This window comes from Halichoerus grypus, chromosome 14 (assembly GCF_964656455.1).
Source record: "Halichoerus grypus chromosome 14, mHalGry1.hap1.1, whole genome shotgun sequence".
NCBI lineage: Eukaryota > Metazoa > Chordata > Mammalia > Carnivora > Phocidae > Halichoerus > Halichoerus grypus.
In genome coordinates, this window is record NC_135725.1 from 92,067,224 (window position 1) to 92,094,490 (window position 27,267).

At 54.7% G+C, this 27,267-nt stretch overlaps 2 protein-coding genes across 2 annotated transcripts; both read left to right on the top strand.

Annotated features, from left to right (window-relative positions):
- Window positions 1-1,355: 1,355 nt before the first annotated feature.
- Window positions 1,356-4,658, top strand: LCN1 (lipocalin 1). The gene is given in 8 exon segments (XM_078061303.1): window positions 1,356-1,445; window positions 1,787-1,917; window positions 2,358-2,428; window positions 2,886-2,906; window positions 2,909-2,995; window positions 3,513-3,664; window positions 3,817-3,843; window positions 4,470-4,658. Coding segments are annotated over 8 exon segments (768 nt in total).
- Window positions 4,659-13,281: 8,623 nt separating this feature from the next.
- LOC118555417 (beta-lactoglobulin-2-like) lies at window positions 13,282-16,389 on the top strand. The gene is made up of 5 exons (XM_036123543.2): window positions 13,282-13,377; window positions 13,770-13,909; window positions 14,276-14,349; window positions 15,638-15,748; window positions 16,274-16,389. Exons 1-5 carry the CDS (start codon window positions 13,282-13,284, stop codon window positions 16,387-16,389), a joined length of 537 nt encoding a protein of 178 aa, XP_035979436.2.
- Window positions 16,390-27,267: the final 10,878 nt, after the last annotated feature.

Genomic DNA, 27,267 nt, shown 5'->3' on the forward strand with positions numbered 1-27,267 from the left:
TCATTTTGGTCTGGAATCTTCTGCGTTGGTATGAACTTTTAACCTGGGGCCTCTGCTCCTAATGGAGAAGTGTTAACATCTCCCGTTGTGACTGTGGATTCGTCGAGAGCCCCAGGTTCTTCCAACTGTTTTGGCTTTTTGCACTTTGAAGCAGTTTGCCTCCAAATTCATCACTATTGTATCTTCTTGGTAGATCGCTCCTTACGCTGTTTTCATATTGGTTCCCTTTTCATCCCTATATAATGCTTTTTACTTAAATTGTGTTTGGTCTGGGCACCTGGGTGGCTCAGTCGTTAAGCGTCTGCCTTCAGCTCAGGTCATGATCTCAGGGTCCTGGGATCGAGCCCCGCGTCGGGCTCCCTGCTCCGTGGGAAGCCTGCTTCTCCCTCTCCCCCTGCCTGTGCTCTCTCTCTCTCTCTCAAATAAATAAATAAATCTTTTAAAAAAATTGTGTTTGGTCTGCCCTGTCCCGCTGTGATGTGCGGGGAATCAGAGATGACGTCGTCAGATCGGAGGCGGCTGGTCTCCCTCCGCTCTGTAGCTGCACCTGTGCTCTCCCACGTCCCTCCACCCCAGGCCCTAGCATGTGCTTCCCTCCCATCCCGATGTCATGTGTGCACATACACACGTGTGTGCGTGTGATGTCATGTGTGCATGTGCGTGTGTGTGCGAATTACATACATTCCTATTTCCACCTGCCGTCCTGGCTTCCCCTTCTACTCCTGATCGATCACTGCTTTGTACGTGCAGCACAGAGGGTAGGTCAAAGTGCCCACTTACACGTCTCGGCAGGAGTGTAGATGAGCCCTTTAAATACACACATCGTCGTGTTCACACAGGAGGTCCCTCTTTTTCAATGCTGAATTCAAGGTTAGGTAGCCTGCCCAGGGATCCAGGAGGGTCAGTGAGACCAAGCCCACAGCCCTCTGGTCCAACCTGCATTCCCTCTCTGGCAGCGGCAAGTCTGCCCAGTCGGTGGGGACGGAGGGGATGCTCATGGCACTTTGCGGGTCCCCTCGGCAGTGTCCCTCACAGAACGCCTCCACCCCCTGCACTCAGGCTCGCTTCCCTCCAGGATAATATCAGCAACTCTGCTCCTATGGCCAGTGGCCCTTCTCCAATGATCCGTGGTGGTTAACAAGAGTTGTTTGGTCCAACAATAATGACATTTTATCCACTCCACTGCAGAATTGGCCACGGTTTATGGCCGGGAAGGGAGTGGTCAATTGTCTGTGCCGAGTCTCCTGGGGGCCCTGGGCTGAGCGGTATAAAGGGTGTCTGTGTGAAGGGCAGGCACAGCCTGTCTGAGCCCCAGCGAGCGACCTGCTGGCAGCCGTGAGCACAGACCCCTAGAGATGAAGACCCTGCTCCTGACCATCGGCCTCAACCTCATTGCTATCCTACAGGCCCAAGATCCCCCTGCCTCAGAAAAGGACCCCACAGATGTGAGGCTCAGATCGGGCAGGGTGGGCTGGAGGGGGCTCGGGGAGAGGGGAGATGTTTTAGGGTCAGCCACCAACCCTTATCCCTGAGGGAGTGGACAGAGCAAAAGGGGTCTATGCCAGATGAGCCCCGGGGGCAGAGGGCCTGGGAGCAAGGGGCCTGCAGGGGCTGGCCGCCGGCGGGTCTGGCAAGGGCGCTGGGCATTTGCTGGGGAGGGTGGTGAGCTGGGAAATGCTCGTGCCTCCAGCCCTGGGGGTGGAGGAGAGCCTGGGGCTGCAGAGCAGGAAGGGGACTCTGGAGGGGGTCAGCCTGAGCCCTGAGGAAAGGAAACCTTCTTCTCCAGGTGTCAGGGAAATGGTATCTGAAGGCCATGACTGCAGACCTGGAGATGCCTGAGAATAAGCCAGAGTCAGTGACTCCCACGACCCTCACAGCCCTGGAGGGGGGCAACCTGGAAGTCAAGATCACCATGCTGTGAGTGTCAGCGGCCCAGTGGCCTGTGACCGCCCCCAGCGGCAGCCCCCCCCCCACGCACACACACATACCGGAGAGCCAACGTCTGGGTGGGACAAGCAGAACACGCCGATGTCCTTGGCAGCCCCCTCCTCACACTCAGCACTGGGCGGCTTTGGGGGACAGTGCCAGAGAGGGTGCCTCACTGGCGGGGGGCACGGAGGAGGGGAGACGCCCTGGGGGAGCAGGGCTGGCTGATTGGGGGTGAGACAGCGCCTCCGCTCCCCTGGGGGAGCCCCGGGGAGCTGCCCCACGTGGCACCGAGGCTCCAGCCGGGACTTGGGGTGGGAGATGCCAGAGACCCAGTCTCAGACCCAGGGCAGCACGGGCCGTTGCCCTGAGGCAGCTCGAGGTGGGAGGGGCGCAGCGAGGGCGGTCACCAAGTGGCTACTGTGTTCCAGGATAAACGGTCAGTGCCAGGACATGCAAGTGGTCCTGAAGAAAACCTCCGAGCCCGGCAAATACACGGCCTGTGAGTCCTGGGGCCCGAGCCGGGCCGCGCCCCCCACACTGGGAGAGGATGGGCTGCGGCCTGAGGAGTCTGACCCCTTAATCCTACTGTCTCCTCTCTGAGCCAAATCGCCCTACAGACACAAACACCAGACCCCAAGTACTAGGTGGGACGCAGTTGTCCCCAGGAGGAACTGGCCTGTCCAGGGGCTTCCGGTGCTGGCTGTGCCCATGTCAGGGGCGAAGAGCAGAGTCATATTTGGTGGTTGGGGGCGGAGCGCCCCAGGCCCCGAGCTCTTCAAACCGCACGCCTGAAACCGCTCTGTGACCCAGCGTGCGGGGTGCGGGGCTCAGGCCTGTGTGGGGAGCCTGGGAGTGCGCGGACGCTGGGCGGTCTGCCAAGCTGGGTCTGGGGGAGCGCGGGTTCTTTCTGGAGAATCACGTGGCTTTTCCAGGACGTGTGCTGCGCCCTCCCACAGATAATGGCAAGTAGGTGGTGTACACAGGCCATCGCCCGTGAAGGACTACTACATTCTTTACCGTGACAGCGAGTTCCAGGGGAAGCACGTCCGAATGGCAAAGCTCGTGGGTGAGGGTCACGTCCCAGCGCCTGCAGACCCTCTCCCTCCCCTCCGTCCTTCTCCAGGTGGCAGCCTCCTTCTGGCTGCTTTTCCTGATGGGAAGCACGCATTCCCAGGGTTCGGGATCGGGGTGCCCAGCCCAGGTCCCTGCGGTGGAAACCCAGTAAGAGCAGAGGGCTACTGTGGGCGCAGGGACTCAAATGTCAGGGAGCCGGCCACGCTGCACCCGGGGGCAGCTCCACTCCTCCCTGGGGTCCCCTGGGAAGGGAATGCCTCTGTGGTGGGGCTGGTCCCGCAGCTGCTCCCCACTCCCCGGAGGTGCCCAGGTGTGTTCCTCCTGGGTCTGCCGCATGGGCTCCCGCTAGATGCCCACAGCTGCCTGGCCTGCCTTTCCAGCGCCTCTCCTCCCAGCCCAGGGCCCTGTGGTCCAGCCCCGAGGCGGGTGCACGGGCTTCCGCCCAGGCTGGGGTAGAGAGGCCTCCCGGTCATACCCCTCAGCCTTGTGTCTCCTGGTTTCCCCAACAGGAAGGGACCCTGAGAAGAACCAGGAGGCCTTGGAGAATTTTCAGGAGTTCACAAGAGCCAAGGGATTCGACCAGAAGATCTTGGAACCCACACAGACGGGTAAGAAGGATGCCTTTGCCCGGCCCTGCCCAGTTGCGCCCCCCAGTGGAACTGTCAGCAGAGTGACATTTTAGGAGAACACACTGCATCTGATTTGGGCTTTGCTCTTTCCCGGGCTAGCTGAAACATTGACCAGTGAGGGCCCTGGGGCCATGACTGATTCCCTGGGATTTCCTGAATCATGTGTGTTTCCTTTTTCCCACAGAAACGTGCTCTCCAAGAGGAGATTAAGGTAAGTGGACAGTTGCAGAGGACATGTGCGAAAATCACCTTGGAGTTAGTGGGATTTCAAGAGGCCATGGGGTCTGCCCCCCACCTGGGCCAGGCAGGGACAGCCACCCCAGCACTGGGAGCATCGCCAGCAGATTCGGTCTCCTAGAGCAGCCCCCGGGCAGCTAGAAAACACTTTCTGAGTGAGCACGCCATGGGCTGGTGTGCAAGGGGGCAACGGACCTCCCGATAGGCCCCAATGTGTGAAATCCATCCTCGCCCCAAGATGGTCATTGTGACTCTGTTTACCCAATGAGTTGCTTAAAAGATTCAGAAATATGGTGACCATACTTCAGATCTCCTGGGTCCGTCACTGGCTGTGTGTCCTTTTGGAAACTGGAGTTTCGGGGACCCTGCCCAGGTGCGGGCAGAGCCAGAATTGAGAACTGCATCCCTGCGCCTCCTCTGCCCCCCACCCCGATGGAAGTCACCTTGTCACATGCTCTCACCCCAGTAGGGAGCCTTGGGGGAACCTTCCCTTTCTGACTGCTCAGGTCCAAGGGCTGGAGCCCCCCTCGAGCCCGCACCGGCACCCCATGCTGCAGCCCCCAGGCCCCCCTGGCCTCACTGACACCCCCTCCTTCCCAGGGCAGGAGGCACATCCACGGCAGCCCCGGGGCAGCAGCCCCAGGACCCTCCATCCTGCAGGACGTGGAAGGAACCCCCGCCCCGAGGGCCCGGGCCCGCTCCACCGTTCCTGCCACCCCCGCTCTCCCACCCCCCGGCCCTCCACCCCTCTCCTATTTCCACATAAAGGGTTTCTGCAATCCCTGGTGACTCTGCCTATCTGTGGGGTCCCTCGGGTGGGCAGGCCAGGGCAGGAAAGATGTGAGGACCCACTGATGTCCTGGCAGTCCAATGGGCTTGAGGGTGCGGTGGGGGGGCTCCTGCGACTCTGCCCAGGGGTCCTGTGGGGGGATTTCTGCGGGACTGAGGCCCACGAAGCTCAGGTTCTGGGTGGTCCTGTGTTTGGGGGAGAGGGGTTTGTGGATGGCAGGTTCAGACCAGAGGTGGGGACACATACAGGTGGGGATCACCTGGGCTCCCAGTTCCCCACTGGCTGCAAGCATGGCAGGAGTGAGGGCGCAGGCAGGAGGCCAGGCTTCCCCGGGACCCCCAGGATGAGGGCAGCAGGACACTGGGACCCCAGCTGGGGTGCGTCTCCACTCCTGCCCCCTCCCTCCACACCTGGGGAGGGGCCACTGCAAGAGGAACTTGCTTTCATATTCTGGTGCGAACACTGCAGTTTCCCGAAATCACCCTACAGCACTGCAGTGAGTAGCCTGACCCACAGCCAGCAGGGGTCTCCCCTGTGGTGGGAGGGGTGAGCAGGGCCAGCCCCCCTGCAGGCAAGAGGTACAGGGAGCTCCTTCCATGCAGGGTCAGTGTGGCGTCCCAGGTCACGGGTGTCCCCGGGCCTTTCCCAGACACAGCTAGCCCCAAAGGCAGGAAACACCAGGCAGGGGGTCCCTGCTGCAGAGCAAGACCCCTGCCGGTCCGGGGGGCGAGGAGGGGCGGTGCCTGAGGGCCTGGCCTCGCCAGCCTTGGCATTGCATGTCTGGTTTTCAGTAAGGACAACGCTCTTTACCCCACTTCCCTGCAAAGGCGTGAGGCCATCCAGCCGGGTACCCCCAGGGGAGGCCCCACGGAGGCCACCCCATCCATGGTGCCCTGTCCTAGGATGCCAGGGCCTTGCACCATTTGTCTACCTGGTGCTGACCTGCCCCTAAGTAGCTGGTCCCTTCTCACAGAGCCAGAGAAGGGGCTTTAGGCAGCCGGAGCCAGGGCTCAGGATCCTAACGGTCTGAGGCTGAGACTCAGGGCGGGGATGCTAGGATCAGACAGGTGACAATCCTAGGCAGATCTGCCCCAGGAGGCCTCCCTCCAGCTGGAGGGTGAGCAGGCAGAGCCGGACGGGGGTCTTCCTGGGCTTCTACAGAGCCTGTTTTCGGGGTCCAGCTCCCCAGTGGGGAGGCAGCAGAGACCCTGGTAGTCGCCTTCCTGTCTGAAAACCACAGCCCAGGCCCTGCCCCAGGACTGTCTCTTCTCAATGACCCCAGCCCTGCCTGAAGGCTGTCCGGATGTCAGCTCTGTGCTGGACAGCGGCTTGCGGGGAGGCCTGGACCCAGGAGGTCCTGGAGTCCCAGGGAGGACAGTCACTGGCCAGATGGGGCGGGAACCAGCGGGGTCTTCACAGAATCCACATCTCATGGAGGCCCAGAAAAACCTGCCCCCCAGCCCCCAGCAGACGCTCTGCACGCTGGGGCCGCTTCTGCTTGACCTCTGAAAGGGCTGGTCAGAGCAGAGTCCACCACTTAGGCCCAGCCTGAGCACTGACGTCCGTGCTCTGGAAAATTCTCCATTGCTGCCAGAGCTCCATCTCTCGAGTCCAGCCAGACAATCCGGATTCTCTTCTCAATCTTTTGTTGAGGTGAAATTCACGTAACAGAAAATGAACCATTTAAAGTGAACAATTCAGTGGCACCTGGACCGTTCACAACGTTGTGCAGGAACCACCTCTCTCTGGTCATGAAATGTGTTCATCCCCCCAAAGGAGACCCCATCCCTCTTCCCCCAGCCCCGATCTGCGCTCTGCCTGCCGATTTGCCAGTTCCTGACGTTCATAGGCGAGGAATCATGCCCTGGGCACCTCCTGTGTCTGGCTTCTCTCACTTAGCACGCTGTTCTGTTTCTGTGGTGGGCCTCCCGACTTCTGCCCACGCCATGGCGGGCCTCCCTCGCCTCCTTGTTTGGTGCACGGCGGGGCCCCCCCTGCATGAGCCGAGCATGCTGCTGAAAGCACTGATCCCAGCAGACCATTCATACCAGCTCCCTCTGGGGACTCACATCCCGGGGCCGCCCGCCGCGTCCCCTGGCTCGCAGCCCTTCCTCCATCAGCTAGGCCAGCCGTGTCTGGGGGAGTCCTCGTCGTGCAGCCCCCGCTGCTGTCCCCGCATCCTCACGTCTGCCTCCCGCATCCACTTACAGGCCTGTGCGCACACTGGGCCCACCTGGATGGGCAGGAGCGGCTCCCACTCGGGGGGTGGGGGGGCTGACTGGCCCTCATCCATTCACGTCTCTCTGCCAGGAACCGCACACACGGACAGGTGCTGGTCCTTGATGGACGCGAAGGGCATCACACGCAGCGTTGTTAGTACCAGTGACAGGAAGCGTCCGACCGTGGGCAGTGCACACGCAGGGCAGATTCCACGGCAGCAAAACCCTCTTCCTGCCACATAACAGTGATGGAGGGGGTCATTGGCATGTGAGGAGCCACGAAAGGGGACACACAGAACGCTGGCCCTCCTCAGGAGCAGAGGGAAGACCTCCCAGAGAAGGAAGCTCTGAGCTGGTTGTGACCACATGGGTGGACACTCCCCCAGAAAGGGGAAGGAGGCCCAAGGATCAAGTGTTCAAAGAAGGTTCTGGGGCCTAGAGGAGGTAGAATCACCCAGACTTTGAAGTAAGAAATGAGTAGCCGCAGGAATGTTCTGGAGCCTCTCCCCACATGCGCAAGCACACACACACGCTCTCACACAGATACACACACACGTGCACGCACACACATATACACAGACACACATGCATGCACACAGATGCATATACACACGTATGTATACAGGCCTCTGCACATACAGATACACATGTGTGCACAGACACACATACGTGCACACAGAAAGATGCATAGATGCACATGCACACGTGCAGACACACGCACAGATGCCTGTGCACACACAGACGCACCTCCATGCACACGTGTGCACGCGAGCACGCAGACACACTGCTCACATCCATTTACACGCGTGCGCGTGAGCACAGACACACGTGCGCACATCCATGTACACGCGTGCGCGTGAGCACACAGACGCACGTGCACACAGGCACACATCCATGTACACGCGTGCGCGTGAGCACGCAGACACACGTGCGCACAGATGCACATCCACGTACACGCATGCACGCGAGCATGCAGACACACGTGCGCACAGACGCACATCCACGTACACGCGTGCACGCGAGCACGCAGACACACGTGCACACAGGTGCACATCCATGTACACACGTGCGTGTGAGCACACAGACACACGTGTGCACTCGAGCACGCAGACACACGGGCGCACAGGCACACATCCACATACACACGTGCACGTGAGCACGCTGACACATGTGCGCACAGGTGCACATCCATGTACACACATGCGCGTGAGCACGCAGACACACGTGTGCACAGACGCACATCCACGTACACGCGTGCACGTGAGCACACGGACACACGTGCGCACAGGTGCACATCCATGTGCACATGAGCACACGGACACATGTGCACACAGGTGCACATCCATGTGCACACGTGCGCACAGGTGCACATCCATGTACACGCGTGCACATGAGTACGCAGACACACGTGCGCACAGACGCACAGAAAGGCACACATGCACAGACACATGCACCAGAGCAGGACGATGCCACTTGCACTTCGGTGGAAAGTTCTGGGAGCAGAATGGAGAAGGAACGAGGGACAGGGAACACAGGGACGCTTCGGGGGTTTCAGTCAGGGGACTCTTCCCCTGGAACGAGGGAAGGGACGGCAGCACCAGAGGGAGGACGTGGCTGTGGGACGTGCGGGGTGGGGCAAGCTGCCCGGGCTGTGTGGGTAGCAGACGAAAGGGCACAGAGGGTCAGTGGGGTCTCCCAGGGTCTCACCAGGAGCACTGATGGGACCACGGAAGCAGGAGCCAGGGTACACTTGAGGGGGAGATCAGTCCAGCCTGTGAGGGGTGAGGGAGCCGCAGTGGGCGCTGCAGGCAGCTCGGAGGGGCGTTGGAGCAGGCTGGACGCTTTGCCTGGAGTCCAGGAGGTCCGGGGGGAACATCGCCCCAAGGTGAGAGTGAGGGGGGCCAGGGCCGGTCCGGGGCTCCCGGGGCGGGTGCTGTGAGAGGCTGGGAGGGCACACAGGAGGCCACCCTCTCATCTCCCAGGCTCCTAACTCAGAGATGTGCCACTTCCCGCTCTGGTAACACTCTCCCTTCCAGACAGGGCTTCTCGGAAGGAGCCAACCCCAAGGGCTAATTATACATAATGAAGAGCATCCATTCACAGGATCCAAACAAAACGATTTAATCACCACCTAAACTGCAAAGCCCAGGGGCCTTTGTGAAGGTGACGGAGGGCAGGACCCTGTCTCCAGGTCGACCCAGAGCCAGGGGTGCACAGGCAGCCGGAGGGCCAGGAGCAGACGGGGGGTCCCCGGGCATGCCGCTGGCCCTGCTGGCCGCGGGACTGAGCCTGCTCCTCATGCTGTGCGGACTCCTGCCCACCCAGAAGAGGCGAGAGCCCGGTGGGGTGGAGCACGTGTGTGTCCCATGCTCCCAGCCCCCAGTGGTCTTTGATCACCCAGTGGCCTGTGACCAGAGTCCCCGCTCTTGTGTCTCGGGCGACTCCCGGGCAGAGGAGGGATGCAAGTGTGGGCTCACTCCCTGTGGCAGGGTGGGGCATCCTCCTGCCCTCAGGGATGGGGGACTCTACCCCGTGTTCATCTCCCGCTGAGAGCTACGTACCCCCTCCTCCAGCCTTTAGGAAACTGGTACATAAAGTGCAGGGCAGGGAACATGCCGATCCCCGAGGAGAGGAGCCGCGAGCTGCACCCCTTCGTGTCGGTGATCTGCCGTCTGGGCAAGCTGGGATTCTGGATGGGCCTCCAGGGCGCCTCAGTGCGGGCTTCCCCGCCCCCCACCCCGGTTCCCGTGGGGCGGCCCGGTCAGTGGCTCTGCTTCAAGGCTCCCGATGGCTCCCGGTGGCCTCACTCCCGCCCCCTCGGGGCTGGTGCTCCTGGGAAGGCCAGTGGCTTATCATTTCCATGTAGGAACAGAGAAGGATTTTGCTCACGGCTGGGGGGTCAGTGGGTGAGCCAGGTGGGAGCCAAGCAGATGGAGGTTTGAGAGGTTTATGGATTCAGGAGACCCATTTGAAGAACACGAAGATTGGAGACCCCACCTCGCCAGGGCCTGTCCCAGGGCCTTGACAGCACCAGGAAGAGAAGTGCATGAAGCTCATCAGCGGGAAATGGCCCCAGGTCCTCCTGCCCGGCCCCTCTTCTGGCTGGTGCCACCAGGGCACACAGGAAGGGGGCTTGTGGGGTCCATTGGAGGCCGGGTCCTGGGAGCCTTGTCTGGTCAGCAATGGGGAGGATGGGCCAGGAGTTCAGAGGTGTTCTAGGGGCTGGCAGAGACCCCAGGCTGGGCTGTGTGGGGTCCAGTTCAGGACATCAGATCCTGACCACCCCCTCCACCTGTCAACTTTACCTGCCTGACCCCTCCATCCCATGCAAACTTGTGGCGGCCCCCTGGCTCCAGGGCCTGGGCTCTGGGACAGGCCTCCAGGGGCCGGGCAGGCAGGGTTGAAGGGCATGGATGGGAGCAGGGGAGCGAGGGGCCGTCCCGGAACGAGGGGGCACCCTGAGGGTGGAGTGGGGAAGGTCTGGGCTTGTGTTGGGGGCACAGGCCCACTGCTCATACTCCAGGAAGCCTATCGGATACGCACAGTACAAACTGCTCCCGACGAAGGGCTTTCCCGGCACCCTCAGCCCCGGTGAGCGGCCCGCGCACATTCTCTCTCTAAGCAGATGGCGGTGTGGTCCTGAGCTTCATGTCACCTGCAGCTGAGGGACACGGTATCCTCATCAGCTTCCTGCCAGGGAAGCTGCACCCATCACGTACTCCGGGAGCAGGATGGACAGAACGCACTCACAGATGGCGATGCTCATCGGAGCGTCCAGCTCTGTCGGAGTCTGCGGGGCCAGCCAAGAGCTGGAGGCCGGGCATAGCCTCTGGGGGTGCCAGCCTCCTGCCAGTCCCCAGCCCCCTGCTCGGAGCCCTGCCTGGGGGGATTTTGTCCACCATCTGCAATTACCATTCCTGCTGCCCAGCGCCATGTCCACTCAGGGGCGTGCCCAGCCCCCCACTTCGGAGACCCTCTGCCCTTTCCTCCTGCAGCAGCCCCTGGTGTGGCTGTGCCCTGGCCTAGGGACTCTGAACAGGGCCCCCAGGGGACACTGGGCAATGTCTGGAGACACCGTGGCTGTCATGATGAGGGAGGCAGATGTGGAGGCCAGGGATATCCCTCAGCGTCCTGCAGAGCACAGGATGGGCTTCACCGCCAAATGTCCTCCTGCCTGGGTTGAGGACCCCTGCTGGAGAGCTTATCAAACCAGAAGCCCCATCAGAGCTGCATCTTGATTTTGAGACTATGACGCTCAGACAAACTTGCTTTTAAATTTCTCCCAAAGCTGGGGCACCTGGGCAGCTCAGTCAGTGAAGCATCTGCCTTCGGCTCAGGTCATGAACCCGGGGTCCTGGGATCGAGCCCTGTGTCGTGCTCCCCGCTCAGTGGGGAGTCTGCTTCTCCCTCTGCCCCTCCCCCACTCGTGCTCTCTCTCAAATAAATAAATAAAATCTTTAAAAAAAAATTCTCCCAAAGTTCCCCAGCGCTTCCACTCCAGAATGCACCATGGACCACCTCCACGGCCCCTGTCCTGTCAGCAGCCCCTGCCCACTGCGCACGTCCACCGACACCGGGTGTACCCACCCTCAGCCCCGAGCCAGGCTCTGTGCCCACAAGTCCCAAGCTAGTTAGGGCCTGGGCTGGAGCAGGGAGATACAACAGAGAGACCCCCACTGGGTGCCCACGTGATGACCACAGACCCCTCCCACGAGTCCTCTCGTCACCTCTCTGCCCCCAGCTTTAGGCAGCATTTCACATGTTCCCTGCTGGCCTCCCTCTCAGGATGTCTGGGTGCGGGATGCCCCAGCCCTGGGCGTGACCCTGAGGACAATCTGGAGGCCCCTGCCCAAGAGAGGGCCCCCAACGTGGGCTGGCTGGCCTGCCTTAACTTCGAAGACCCACCTTTACCATCTGGCCTGCACCCTGGATGAGAACCCGGAGGCCCTGAGAACCTTCCAGGAGCTTGTGGGGAGCAAAGAGATCAAGCGGACGGATCTCCTTGGTAATGAGCACGGTCCTGCTCCCCTCTCCCATCCTGGAACCAGGGGTCAACCCGGGAGCTCTCTGCCAGGCGTACGCCCGCGGGGCTGTCTTTCTGTGCAGGTGTCTGTGTTCCAGCGAACACTCAGCAGAGACCCCCCAGGATGCCACCCACCGGCCACCAGCTCCCATCCTCCTGCAGCCAACGCCAGGCTCCTCGGGGCTACGCCATGGCTGTGGGGCGTGGAGACATTGGCCACTGCAGAGGTTTCCGAAGCTGACACCCAGCGGGACAGTGACACCTTGACCTTTCTCCTGGAAAACATGAGGCTTCCCCGGGGCAGCCCCTCCCCCACCCAGGTCTCCAGAAGGACCAACTGAAGGATCCACTCCCAGGAGGCCCTAGAGGAGTCGGATCCACAGACACGGGGAGCAGGAGTGGGGTCCCGGGGGCTGGGAATAGGGCTTAGGGGACAGAGTCCAGTGTGGGAAGATGACCACGTTCTGGGGACGGACAGAGGGACGGTGCACAACAGTGTGAACGCACGGACGCCCCTGAGCTGTGCATTTAAAAGAGGGTAAGAGGGTAAATTTTATGTCGTGTGTATTTTCCCACAATAAACAATTTTCAAAAAACATTTCACCCAAGCATGGTGGGTCCGTCCCTGCCTCAGCGGGTCTGAAAAGTTCTCCAGGAGATTTCGGTGAACCCTCAAGTTTCCTAAATAATGGGGACCATCAAGATTCCTCCCTTTTGGTTCACAGAGAAGGTGAAGGGGATCACATCTGCATTTGCATCTTCTATCCAGTAGCTGAGTGGGTGGTGGCAGCGGGAAAGGGAGACCAGTCCTAATCGTTTTGCCCACTAGACGAAACTCCGTGTGGTCCACAAGTACGGAGACGCTGCTGGGAACACAAAGAGAAGGTGATTTAAGAGGTCATTCCTGGGGGAAGGTGAAGTTGTCAAGGTCGTTTGGACACACTTTGGTGACCCAGGTTTCCCAATGGGGTGCTGCCTGGGCCCCTGCTGCCAGATGGCACAGAGCTGGGGAACCCAGAGGAGGCGGGGCTGTGGGGAGATGAGCAGGTGCAGCTCCCTCAGAGGAAGTGTTCCTGACGCCGGCGGCCAGCCCGCACCCACTGGGCCCCGGAGCCTCCCCTCTGGGGCCTGCCAGGAACTGTCCAGGCCCCGGGGACACAGGGACCTTCCTGTTCCCACTTAGAGGAAGAAGGCCTCCTATTGTCCCGGTGGGGGAAGCCCCCTGAGGGTCTGGGGCTGAGCCACGGGGGATTCGGGGAACCGCGTGGCCGGGGGCCCGGATGGTGCTGGCTCGCGGGGTCCCCCGCCCCATATAAGGGCCCGAGCCCGCTGCCCGGCCTTGCTCACTCCCGGGAGCTCAGCGCAACCACAGCCGCAGCCATGAAGTGCCTCCTGCTCGCCCTGGGCCTGGCCCTCGTGTGTGGCATCCAGGCAATCGTCATCCCCCAGACCATGGAGAACCTGGACCTCCAGAAGGTGGGAGGACGGCTGGGGTGGGGGTGAGCTGCAGGGTGGGCAGGGCAGTGGGGCCTCAGCAGGGAACACGGGCACGAGCAGAACCCACGACGTCGGGAAACCCCCACCCGGCTCTCCGTCTTCAGGGCGGCTTGTCTCCTGGTTTCCCAAGACCCAGAAGGTTCTAGGGAACTCATATGATGTGTATTCAGACCCACCTGGGGAACACAGGCATGTTAATTCAAGTGTGAAAATCGTGCAGCCCACTGTCTGGTCGATGGCCGAGGGTCGTCCAGAGCTCACTGACGGCCACCCCAGTTAGACTGGGCCGCCGGCCGGGGTGTGAGGGCGAGCTCCCCGTGGGGCTGGGGCTCCTTCCCGCCCCCGATGGCAGCTCAAGGCCCCCTCCGCAGGTGGCTGGGACGTGGCACTCCACGGCCATGGCGGCCAGCGACATTACCCTCCTGGACGCCAAGACCGCCCCCCTGAGGGTGTACGTCCAGGAGCTGAGACCCACCCCCGAGGACAACCTGGAGATCATTCTGCGCAAATGGTGGGTGTGCCCCCCACCCTGGGGTTGGGGGCCAGCGAGGGCCTGGTTCCTGGACGGGCAGGTGGGTGGGCAGGTGGGTGGGCAGGTGGGCGGGCAGGGCAGGGTCCTGATGGGAGCTGGCGCCCTGTGGGTGGTTCCCGGTGCCCTCGGAGCCCCCGCCCCGGGCTCTAGGCCAACAGGCCGACCACACAGGGCGGCGCCGGGTCAGTGCACAGAGAGGCCCGTGTGGAGGCCGGCTGGTCAGCTGTGGGGCTGCGGCCCCGGGGGCCTGGGCAGGTCCTGCCACGAGCCCTGTCTGCTATGAGGGACCATAGCAAGGACAGCTCAAGTTCAGTGTCACCCCCCAATGCTATCACCACCTTTCAGGGAAGACAACGGGTGTGTTGAGAAGAAGGTCTTTGCAGAGAAAACTGAGCATGCAGCCAAGTTCAACATCAACTGTGAGTGTCCCCAGCCCCGTGGGCTGGCTCTGAGCGGCACACCCCCCAGCTGTCCCCGGGAGGCTGCTGTCCTCGCCGGTGGGAGCGTGAGTGGGAGAGTGCTCGGGGCTGCCTGGCTCTGACTCGGGGAGCGCTCTGCCCAAGCCCTGGGCCCTGAGCCTCTCGTGTGTGTGTGTGTGTGTGTGTGTGTGTGTGTGTGTGTGCGTGTGTGTGTGTGTGCGTGTGTGTGTGTGTGTGTGTGCGTGTGTGTGTGTGTGTGTGTGGTCGACGAGAGCTTCCTCCCCCACGATTGTTCTCGGAGTCTCTTCGGGCCCACACGGAGCAGGGCCACCTCCTGCTCTCTCTGGACGGCTGCGACTCACACCTCGTGCTGAGCTCCTGGACTCTGCTGCACGAGGGGGACGCAGAGCACCTTCTTCTACTGCATTCTCTGTCACAAATTGCAACATTTGGCGGGGGGGGGGGGTGGTTGTGAATTATAAAAAACACAAATGGAGAACTTAGTGGTAAAATTGAAACAAAGGATGCATAGAAATTTCTTCTGGGTGTTTCCCCAGCAAATTCTATTTGTTTCTCACACTTAAAACTTGCTCTGGGGGGCACCTGGGTGGCTCAGTCGTTAAGCGTCTGCCTTCAGCTCAGGTCATGTTCCCAGGGTCCTGGGATTGAGCCCCACATCGGGCTCCCGGCTCAGCGGGAAGCCTGCTTCTCCCTCTCCCTCTCCCCCTGCTTGTGATCCTGCTCTCACTGTGTCTCTCTCTGTCAAATAGATAAATAAAATCTTAAAAAAAAAAAAAAAAAAAAGACTTGCTCTGGGCCACCCTGACCCTCCTTCTCCTCTTCAGAACCCGTCACGCACCAGGGCCTGGATCTTCTGCCCCTTTGCTCCCAGGCCTCTCCTTCCTGTGCTCATCATGCCTGCCCTTCACCTCCCCCTTACCTCCAACTCCTCCCTGCCACGCGGGAAGGCTTAGCTGCAGCTCTCCTGCTCCACGCCTCGCCTCCTCCCCTCTGCCGTCTCCCCCCCCTCCCCGCCACCTGACAGCTACACACCTGGCCGGCCACACACCAGACCTCTCACCTGCAGCGGGTCTTTGTGCTCCTCCACCCTGCCTCTCCTCTCCCTTTCCTTTCCTGCTGCCTCTGGCCATGCCTGCACCTGGTGCCGCCCCGTGGGGGCTGCAGGACAGGGGTCCAGGTGACTGTAGGAACGCCCACCAGCACCCGTGAGGGACGCTCCTGGGGACAGGACTCCATCCTCACTTTGGTCCTTCTCTCCTCTCCCCAGATCTGGAGGAGAACAAGGTCTTCGTGCTCGACACGGACTACGAGAACTACCTGTTCTTCTGCGTGGAGAACACGGACGCGCCCGAGCAGAGACTGACGTGCCAGCTCCTGGGTGTGCACTGACGATGCGCGGGGTCACCCTGAGTGGGACGGCGGCTAAGGACCCCTGGCCGGCACCGTGGGCACCCAGGGAGCAGACTGTGCAACATCCTAGTGGCCTCAGGGCCCGGGGGTGGCCAGTCTTTCCCTAGGGGTGGCTAAGTCCACTCACATTGCCTCAGAAATCGGGGAGAAAGGGGCCAGAAGGATGGCTGCTGGGCCAAGGGGCTGGACTTAGTGTTACTGGCTTGGTCAAAAGATTAATACTAATTAGAAGCTTTTGTTGGTGGTAATGTTCTTAATGAAATGCAAGCCAGTGAAACCGGTAGCACAAGGCAGAGACACTCCTGGTTTGCCCAAATGAAGCCCTTTCTGGGGGGTTATATACACACATCCTCGGTCAGCACATCAGCTATGCTGGGTGAGACCCGACAGCCTAGGGTGCTGGGCCCTCTCCTCCTGTCCACACGCCGTCCTGGGAGGAAGGGGAGGGGACAGGGACCCTGGAACCCAGGGACTGACCCACCGCCCCCCACAGCCAGGACCCTGAAGGTCGACAACCAGGTCATGGAGAAATTCAACAGAGCCCTTGAGACTCTGCCCGTGCACATGCGGATCATCCTGGACCTGACCCAGGGCAAGGGTGAGCTCTAGCCCGCAGCAGCCACCCCCCCCCCCCCACGTGCTGTCCCAGCTCTGGCTCCCGTCAGGGTTCTAGAGACATCAGGGCAGCATCTTCCTTCACTGGTGGCCCCCATTCCCCAGACCCCCCAGCTTGGGGGGTGGGAGGTGGAGAGCCCCTGAGGCAGGGTCTCCAGCCACACCCCTCTGCCACACCCCTCTGGGCCCAGGGCTGTCCTGGCGACTTGTGACCCCCCCCCCACGGCTCTCCCTCCCCCCAACAGAGCAGTGCCTCGTCTAGGTGAGCTCCTGCCTGACCCGCCTCCTGGGGTAACGTACCAGCCCTGCCCCCGCGTCCTGGGACATGCACGGTGGGAGGCGTCCCAGGGGACCCCAACTCCCCTCCGTCGGGCCCTGGTCCCTCTGCAGGAATGGCTGGGACCTGGTGTCCCTCCTGGCAACCACCGGGGCCAGGCTGGCAATGCCAGTCAAGTGCTTGGCTCTGTCCTAGAACCACTTAGGTCCAAGCATGTGCCCTCCTGTGGGACCCCGTGCTTTCTTTTGGGGTTCAGGTTGTTGTTTTAAGGAGGTGGAGGGGAAACAGGATGGGGAGGGGGGTTGGGTGATGGTTGGGTGGCAGAGAAAGCCGAGAATGTGCAGGCCAGGGGCCACATTATTAAGGGGAGATATCCTCGCCACCCCCACCCCTGTCCCCTCTCCCCCAACAGTGTGCTCTCTGCCTTTGTCTGTTTTAGTGACCTGCAAAACCCCATTGCTTGCCTCCCCCACAGGAGAAACCAGACCCTGCCCGCCCACCCCAGAAGGCAGACGTTTCCTTGTCCTTTCGAAGAAGAAGCCTGCCACCCGGTCCTGTCCCCTTCCTCCTTCCTGGGTCTGTGTGCTCAGGCTGGGAGCCTACTCTCTGAAGACTCTAAATAAAGCCGCATGACCTTCCCCTCTGTGAAGTGTGTTGTTTGGGGTCCTGTGGGTTATGGTGCCTTGGGCTCTGCTGGCGTTTTCGGGGGGTTCCGGAGGGGACCAACTCCTGGGGGTAAATTTCCTCTGGTTTCTCGTCCACAGAACAGGAGAATCCACTTGCACAAAATTTGTAAACTATCTAGAAACTATCAGAATCAATGAGCTAGGAGGAAAACTCATAGCCCTTAATCCTTAAATTAGTTAGCTAAAGGAAACTAAAATAAATGAATCTATGGGGTGCCTGGGTGGCTCAGTTGGTTAAGCAACTGCCTTCGGCTCAGGTCATGATCCTGGAGTCCCAGGATCAAGTCCCGAATCAGGCTCCCTGCTCAGCGGGGAGTCTGTTTCTCCCTCTGACCCTCCCCCCTCTCATGTGCTCTCTCTCTCTCTCTCATTCTCTCTCAGATAAATAAATAAAATCTTAAAAAAAATAAAAAAATAAAAAATAAAATAAATGAATCTACAATCAATTCAGGTTAGAAAAGAAGCATTAAAATAAGGAAAATAAGGTGCCTGTGCCCCCAAGGTGAGGGCAGGGATGGGCTTAGCTCACCTGTGAGAAAGAGCTGGGAAAAAAAATACGAATATGAAATTTCCAGAACTATCAATGACCACAGATAGAGAGAAATTTAATTAAAACTTCATAAGGGATTCAACTGTTTGGCTCTAACCTAATAGACTTAAAAGCCCCCAAATAGAAGATTTTCATAGCAAATGTAAGCATCCCAACAAACCCAAGAAGACCAGAGAAAAAGTAGACAGGTCCCTTATCAAGGCAGACGGACACACAGGTGCAGAGCCTCCCCCCGCCTGCCCCCAGCCCCGCCACAGCATCAGGAGGGGGCAGACAGGTCCTTTAGGAACAGGTGGTCAGGAGTGAGCAGCTCCAGGCCTGGGGGGCAGGCAACCCCTTGGCGTTCCCTTACACCTGACAGACCTCACGGTGGAAGGAGGCCATAATGAGAACAGTGTTCCCTGCGCTTCCCATACAGGCGGTCCCTTCATCCCCATGACCATGCAGGGGGCACGCACAGGTACCCCTACTGTTCTCAGGGAGGTACAACGCGCTCCACCTGCCCGATGGGGGGCATGGGGTGCAGGCAGCGGCCCGGCGTCGATGCGCACACCCACCCACCTCCCGCCTTTCCCGCCAGGACACCCACGCGGGGGCAAAAGCCCCTGAATGGCATAGTCGCCCCTGGATTCCAACAGGAGAGCATCTGTGTGAATCTCAAACTAATTTCAAATGAACTATGTTCAGAGAATAAAAGAGGAAGAATGATTTCTCTGTAGATGGTGACGTCGGCTGAAACTCCTTCCTGTAAATTCTCTAAATGGATGTGGGCAGTTTCCAGGATGCGCTGTCATGGCTAACTTTCGGGTCAGAAAGAATGGAAGTAAGCCTATGTGCAGGAAGGTGGAAGAAGATAGGCAGGAAGGATGAGCAGACATCAGTGAGTTAGTTGTCTACAGGGAGGAAGGTGGGTGCGCAGGCGGAGAAAGTCACGGGCACAAATTTTCATGCAATTTTAAGTTTTGGACGAGTTCACATCTTATATATTTTAGATGTAAACTAAAATAAAAACCAAGGGACGCCTGGGTGGCTCAGTCGGTTAAGCATCTGTCTTCTGCTCAGGTTACGATCTCGGGGTCCTGGGATGGAGTCCTGCATCGAGCTCCCTGCTCAGCGGGGAGCCTGCTTCTCCCTCTCCCACTCCCCCTGCTGTGCTTTCTCTCTCGTGCACTCTCTCTCTCAAATAAATAAATAAATAAATAAAATCTTAAAAAATAAAATAAAATAAAAACTAAAGGCAGCAAGCCATAAAATGATAAACACACAGAAACAAATGAACCTAACTTCTGTAAAACTGACCATTTCAGAGAAAAAAAAATGTTGACTTTTTAATTTTTTTCCAGTGACATGCTTTAGTGGCCCATGGCAATCGATCCATCATGAAGCGTTGTCAGTTCCAATATGAGGGGACGTAGACAGGGGTGGAATGAGCAGCCTCATCGAGAAATCTTGGTCAGATGCTGGGCACTCTGGTCACACCCTGTTCACTGTGTTGCCTACGCCCACCCTGGGGTCTTGCCCCTGTGACAGTGCCCCACCTACTCACACTTTGATCTTTTGTGGACCATATTCTAGAGAAAAAGAAATCTTAACATCAACCTAGTAGTAGCATTCGTGTTGGTGACGATATTGGTGTTCTTATCAGTCAGAGTCCAAACTGAAACAGATGGAACTTGAGAAGGGGCTTTGAAGGAGGACTCGTTTAGAAGGATCTGTCCCCGGGGCGCCTGGGTGGCTCAGATGGTTAAGCGTCTGCCTTCGGCTCAGGTCATGATCCCGGGGTCCTGGGATCAAGCCCCACATCAGGCTCCTGGCTCAGCGGGGAGCCTGCTTCGCCCTCTCTGTCTGCCTCTCCCCCTGCTCATGCTCTCTCTTTCTGTCTGTATCTCTGTGTCTCAAATGAATAAATAAAATCTTAAAAAAAAAAAAGAAGAAGGATCTGTCCCCAGGGAAGGAGGGAGGGGGCTGGGGCTACCACGCACAGTCAATAGAAGGGACAGAGAAGGATTCACGTTGTCATTGGAATAAACCAAAAGATCAGTGGAGCAAAATAGAGTGGCAAGAAATTTGTGTAGAAATTTAGTGGATGAAGGGGATAACATTTCAATTCAAAGAAGTAAGTCTTATTTAATAAACAGCACATAGCCCGCTGGAATCAGTGTAGTGTGTGTCTCACAACATGAATTGGGAGTCACCCCTCAGCTTGCAATTTCTGCAAGATTCATGTTACTGCTTTCTTAAATGTCGGATAGAATTTAATAGTGAGGCTAACTGGGGTTTGAGATTTTGGCAGGGGAGGGGAGATTTTCATCCACAAATTCAATTTCTGCAATAGATCTATGTCGATTCTGGCTATCCACTGCTTCTATAATAAGCTTTGATACTTTGTATCTTTCTAGGAGTTTATGCATTTTGTCCGAGTTATGAGAATTATTTCCATCTAAAATGTTCCCTTAATATCCTCTTTTTTTTTGAGAGAGGGAGAGAGAGAGCACATGAGTGGGGAGGGGGCAGGGGGAGAAGGAGAGCGAGAATCTCAAGCAGGGGCTCAATCTCACGAGCCTGAGATCATGACCTGAGCCGAAACCAAGGATTGGACACTTAACAGACTGAGCCCACCCAGGCACCACTTTTAATATCCTTTTAGTTTCCATAAGATCTGTACTGGTGTCACATTCTTCATCCCTAATAGTGATATGTGTCAACTACCTGAGTTTTCCTGGTTAATCTGACTAGAGGTTTATCCATTTTCCTGACCTTTTCAAAGATCAAAAGTTTTTTTAAAAAAGATTTTATTTATTTATTTGACAGACAGCGAGAGAGAGCACACAAGCAGGGGGAGCAGCAGACAGAGAGAAGCAGGCTCCCCGCTGAGCAGAGAGCCCGATGCAGGCCTCGATCCCAGGACCCCGGGATCCTGACCTGAGCCTGAGGCAGATGGTTAACCAACCGAGCCACCCAGGTACCCCTCTTTTTTTCAAGATTTTATTTGTTTATTAAAGAGAGAGAGTGAGAGAGAGAGCATGAGCGGGAAGCCTGATGTGGGGCTCAATCCTAGGACCCTGGGATTATGACCTGAGCCGAAGGCAGGTGCTTAGCCAACTGAGCCACACAGGTGTCCCTCAAAACTGTTTTTGATTGATTTTCTCTATAGGTTTTCTGTTTTCTATGTCATCGATTTTTGTTATTACATTATTTCTTTTCTTTTGCTTGCATTGGTTTCAAGCTGTTCTCCTAGTTACTTAAGCTGCAGGCTTAGATTTTGCAATGGAGCATATTTATGTGGCCTAATATAAGCATCAATGATACAAATTCCCTTCAAAGTGTGCATCCACATATTTTAATATATTTTGTCCTCATTTTTAGTTAATTTAAAATACTTTTCTGAGAAGGATCAAATTGTATCTTAGTCTATTGAATTCTTGGTGTTTCTCTATCGATTTGCAGGAGCTCTTTATATATTAAGGAAATTAGATACTATTTGTGCTATCAGTTAAAAATAATTTTCCTGGGGCGCCTGGGTGGCTCAGTTGGTTAAGCGACTGCCTTCGGCTCAGGTCGTGATCCTGGAGTCCCAGGATCGAGTCCCGCATCGGGCTCCCTGCTCAGCGGGGGGTCTGCTTCTCCCTCTGACCCTCTTCCCTCTCGTGCTCTCTGTCTCTCATTCTCTCTCAAATAAATAAATAAAAAATCTTTAAAAAAAAAAAAATAATAATAATAATTTTCCTCAGTTCATCATTTCTCTTCTTACTCGGTTTGTGGGGTCATTTCAACGTGTTTCCTCTACGTGGTTAAACTCACCAGTGTTTCCTTTTGTAGCTTCTGACCACTGTTGCAGAGTTTTGATCATTTTTGGAAAGGCCTCTTATATTCTGGATACTGAATTCCTGAATTTGCATTGTTTTATTGTTTTCATTGTTCAATCTTTTGCTCCATCAGGAATTCATTTGTTTTAATTCATGAGTTAGGACTTAAACTATATTTTCCAAAATGTCCACCCCGTTCTCCCAAGACCATTTATTAACTACTGAGTTTCCCCACATTCCTGATTCTCATGTGTGTTTGGGTCTGGTCAGAGACTTTTCATCCATTCTATTGGGCTGTCTGTGTGCCAGAACCCCAGTGGTTTGGTTTTGTTTGTTTTATCTTTGAAGCACAGTTGACCCACCATGTTCCATTAGGCCCAGGTGTACAACATAGTGATTTGGCATCTCTACATGTTACGCTGTGTGGTCACCATATGTCACCATACGTGCTACTGCAATATCACTATGTTCCCCGGGCTGCACTTGTCATCCCCGTGACTTACTCATTCCATAACTGGAAGCCTGGACCTCCCACTCCCCTTCACCCATTTTGTGCATCCCCTCTCCTTTGGCAACCCTAGTTTTTTCTCTGTGTTTATGGGTCAGTTTCTGCTTTTTGTTTGTTTGTTTTGTTTTGTTTTTTAGATTCCACATATAAATGAAATCATACGGTATTTGTCTTTCTCTGCCTGACTTATTTCTTTTTTTTCTTTTTTTTTTAAAGATTTTATTTATTTATTTGACAGAGACGCAGCGAGAGAGGGGACACAAGCAGGAGGAGTGGGAGAGGGAGAAGCAGGCTTCCCACTGAGCAGGGAGCCCGATGCGGGGCTCGGTCCCAGGACCCTGAGATCATGACCTGAGCCGAAGGCAGACGCTTAATGACTGAGCCACTGAGGCGCCCTGCCTGACATATTTCACTTAACATAATACAGTATTACGTTGTCGCACATGGCAAGATCTCATTCTTTTTTATGGCCAAGTAATATTCCATTATATATATGTCACACCTTCTTTATCCATTCATCTATCGATGGACACTTGGGCTGCTTCCATGTCTTGTCTATTGTAAACAATGCTGCAACAAACATAGGGATGTATATATCTTTTTGAATTACTGTTTTCATTTTCTTTGGGTAAATACCCAGTAGTGGAAAATACAATCTTTCTATTTTTAATTTCTTTAAGAACCTCCGTACTATTTTCCACAGTGGCTGTACCAGTTTGCATGCATGAGGGTTCCTTTCTCTCTACATCCTCGCCAATACTTGTTGTTTCTTGTGTTTTTGCTTTTAACCTTTCTAACAGGTGTGGGGTGGTATCTCATTGTGGTTTTGGTTTGCATTTCCCTGATGATGAGAGATGCGGAGCATCTTTTCATTTATCTGTTGGTCATTGGATGTCTTCTTTGGGAAAATGTCTATTGAGGACCTCTGTCCATTTTTAAATGGGATTTTTTAAATTTATTTTTATTTATTTATTTTTTAATTTTTTGATGTTGAGTTGTTAAGTCCATTTTGGATATCAACTCCTTACCAGGTCTATCGTTTGCAAATATCTTCTCTCACTCAGTAGGCTGCCTTTTTGTTTTGTTGATGGTTTCTTTTATTGTGCAGAAGCTTTTTATTTTAGTATAGTCCAGAACCCCAGTGTTTTAATTATTTTATCTTAACATCTGGTGTGGATAGTTCATCATCCTTATTGTCTTTAACAGAATTTTGTTAGTTATTCTTATTTAAATCTTCAAATATACTTTAGGATCAAATGGTCTGGTACAAAATATGGCTGATATTTTTATGGACTTGCATTACATTTATGGGTTGACTTGGGGAGAATTGACATCTTTATGGAACATTCTAGCCACAATTATGACATGCATTTCCTTTGTTTGTGTCCTTTGTTGGATCCTCAAGAATGTAATTCTTTTTTCACACTGAGTTTGTATAATTTTTGTTAAATTTATTATTAAAAATAATTTTGAATTTTATCAGAGCCTTGATAGTATCGCCAGAACTGATCACATAATTTTTCTCTTGTGATCTATTACTATGATGAATTTTACCAATAAGTTTACTAATATGAATTATGCTCACAATCCTGGAATGAAGCTCTTATGAATTGCCCTCTGAAAGCGTTACTGTGCTCTGTTTGATAATATTTTATTTAGTAATTTTACACTGATATTCAAAACTGAGATTGATCTGTACATTTCTTGGCAGGTTTTGGAAACAAAGTCTTAACTTGATAAAAATGATTTGGAAAGTTTCCTTATTTTTTTAGCATTCAAATTAACTTTCCTTAAAGGCATACTAGATTTTCCCTGTATGTCTATTTGGAACTGGTATTTTGGGGGGAAATACCTCCTTAATAACTTATTTTTCCTTTTTCTAGTTTTTTTTCTAGGAAATTAGTCCATTAACACTCTATAGTTCTCTCACTGTCAGGTTGGGTAACATATTTTTCTAGAAACTGTCTATTTCATCCAACTTTTTATTTATCCCATGAGGTAAAGTAAACCTTTTCCTTCAAATGGTTCTTTACTTTCTTCTCTTTTTGTGGTTATTTTCCCAAGAGCATTTATTATTTGGTGTATATTCTCTTTTTCCCTTTTTCCCTTTTTCCTTGACTAGGGCAAATGCTCCGTATTTTATTGGTATTTCTCAAGAACCACCACTTGACCAAATATACCATTTTTCTATTTTCTGATTCAGTAACTTCTGCTTTTATATTGGCAGTTTCTTCCTTATCCTTTCTTATGGTTATGTTGTTTTTCCCCCTAACTTTTGAGTGGTATAGCTAATTAATTTATTTTCGTTCTTTTTATTTATTAAAATTATCTTTAGGACAACAGATTTCCCTCTGAGTGCCACTTTACCTAGATATCTCAGATTCTGATGTGCTATGTGTTCATTTTCATTTTCTAAATATTCTGCAATTTTCTCTTTCATTCAAGAATTGCCCTGCAATTCTTGCAGTAAGAAGAACCATAGACTGGTCTAGCTCATAAAGAGGGTAAAATCCAGTTTTGATCATCCTAAAACATGAGTTGAAGTGTCAGAAAGTGTCTGCCCTGGTTTGTCCTTTGGGTCAAGTGTTTCTGGGTAGGTAGAGAAAGCCTGGCGAGTAACAGGGCCAAGTTCAGGATTCCGAGTCCTATTTTGACTCTCTCCTTGTAAATATTTATCAGCACCACCTTAGTGCCCTAATTACCACTTGCAGCCCTAACACTGAATGGTGTTCACCTGTTTCCTGCCCCGCTCAGTTAATTATCAGATCCAGCTGTCATTTGGGTTATTAGGAAGTCCCAGATGGAGCCAAAAATTGAGCTAGTGAGACACAAAGATCCATTGTGAAGAAGTGCCTGAGGACTCTACACAATCTGGGAGGTGTTGGGCTCACCCTGGGTTCAGGAAGATGGCCCAACACCAGGTTGAGGAGGGCCCTGGGAGCTGGACGTGATGTTCTATTCCAGAATGAGCTTCTGGCTGACCTCAACAGCCCTGGACTCAAGGCCAGCCTTGGTTACTAACTGTGGGTAAATATAGGTCAGGGACTTGACACATTCTATCTCATTCTTGACACCTGCACAGGAAGCTGATGGGGGAGGGGAGGGACAAAAGGTGACGATGGACATGAAAGCACCTTGGAAAGTTGGAAGGATTGTGAGAATGAGAAAGTAAATGGCCTATCCAATATGAGTTAAGGAAGCCATTCACCCATCCATCCAACCATCCAAACATCCATCTACCATCCATCCATCCCTCCAACCATCCATCTACCGTCCATCCATCTAGCCAACCATCCATCCAACCACCTACCATCCACCATCCATCCATCCACCATCCATCATCCATCCATCCATCCACCATCCATCTACCATCCATCCATCCATCCATCCATCCACCATCCATCATCCATCCATCCACCATCCATCTACCATCCATCCATCCATCCATCCATCCACCATCCATCATCCATCCATCCATCCACCATCCATCTACCATCCATCCATCCACCATCCATCTACCATCTATCCATCCACTATCCCTCATTCCTTTTCCTTTTTACAATCTTTGCTATCTCCACACTGCCTCAGTAGAGTCCCTTGAACAGTTAACTCTGGGATGAATGCTACAGAGATTTACTACACAGAATACAGGTAACTTTCAAAATGCAAAACAATTCTTTCTGCTACACAAATATGGATCAAATGGTGTTATTAGTGAGATGACAGATATATGTGTCAAGCAAGGCTGACAGATTCAGCTGGTAAGGAAACAATGAGCCCTTCCTAGATTCAGAAACTGTATTACTTACATCGATAGCAAAAGCAAGATGAGCAAGTGTGCCAACATCCATGTCTCTTGTTTTACAGGATGACACCAGATCCAGAAGGATCTGGATATAGCAATGCAACAATAGTGGTGGGAAGTCCTCTTACTGAGAAGCCCCTTCTAGGCAAAGCTAAGTAGCTTTGCTCTGAGAGGCAGCCTCATACTGCATCAGAACCTGGGAGGAGATGACACTCTCTCGTTGCAGCCTCCTAGGAAGATGTGGTGGTAAGTGGGAAATGCTCTCATAGCAGCTTCTCCCAGGCCTCCCGCGGTCTATGTTTCAGAAGGATCACAAGGCATCTGTCAAGGCTCGTATTCAGTACGGTGTAAATCTTCACCCGCCTATGTGGATATGTGCAAGGTGTCGAGGGTGCCACAGGGAAACGAGGCCCTGACAGTATGGGCCCCAAATACTTGGAACCTTCAGGAAAGCCCCTCTCAGAAAAGGGTCCCTAAACCTTGTCTTGAACAGGGAGGATGGGTTTGCCCACTGGCATGCTGCAGAAGGTTGCTGCTCTGCTGTGCTCAGAGGCACGGGGATGGGGGTATCAGGGCGGGTTCCTGAACTGCAGATATGGACTTGGGGCAAAATTCAAAGGCAAGGAAGGGAATGCAGGAGCTTAGGCCCTAGACAGGGGGCTACTGAATCAGCAATTATAAATCTTGAGAGAGCAGGAGATCCCTGGACAACCCCGCAGACTGTGAGCCCTGTTGGGGAAGCTTTAACCCGGCTTGAATCAGAATCAGAGGTGGGGAGAAGCAGCCAGTAAACAGACCTTCTCAATCCCCAAACCCAGAGGCTCTGCCTTTGGGTCTTGAAGGAAGCCAGGTACACACCTTTTTGTGATATTGATGCACGTTCTGGTTAGAACACTTCCCAGCAAGGAGGGTATCTGCATTTCTTTGTTTGTGTTTCAGTATCACAACAACACAATCCCACTGGCATGTAGGACTTTTCCCTCTCCAGTGCCTGGAACTAGGTGAGGCTGAGGGTGGGGAGGCCATGTAAGGGGCATGCCCAATGGCACATTTGCTAAAGAAACATGAAGTTGAGGGACAGAGAACTGGCAGTGAGAACAGAACAGAGGACGTGGACAATTTACAGGTAAAACGCAAATGTCAAGTGGAAGAGGATGGAAAATTCAAGGATGACTCTCAGGGCCCCTCACGGAGATACAGGAAGAGTCGGGTCTCTGGGAAAACAGCCAGTTCGGAGGTG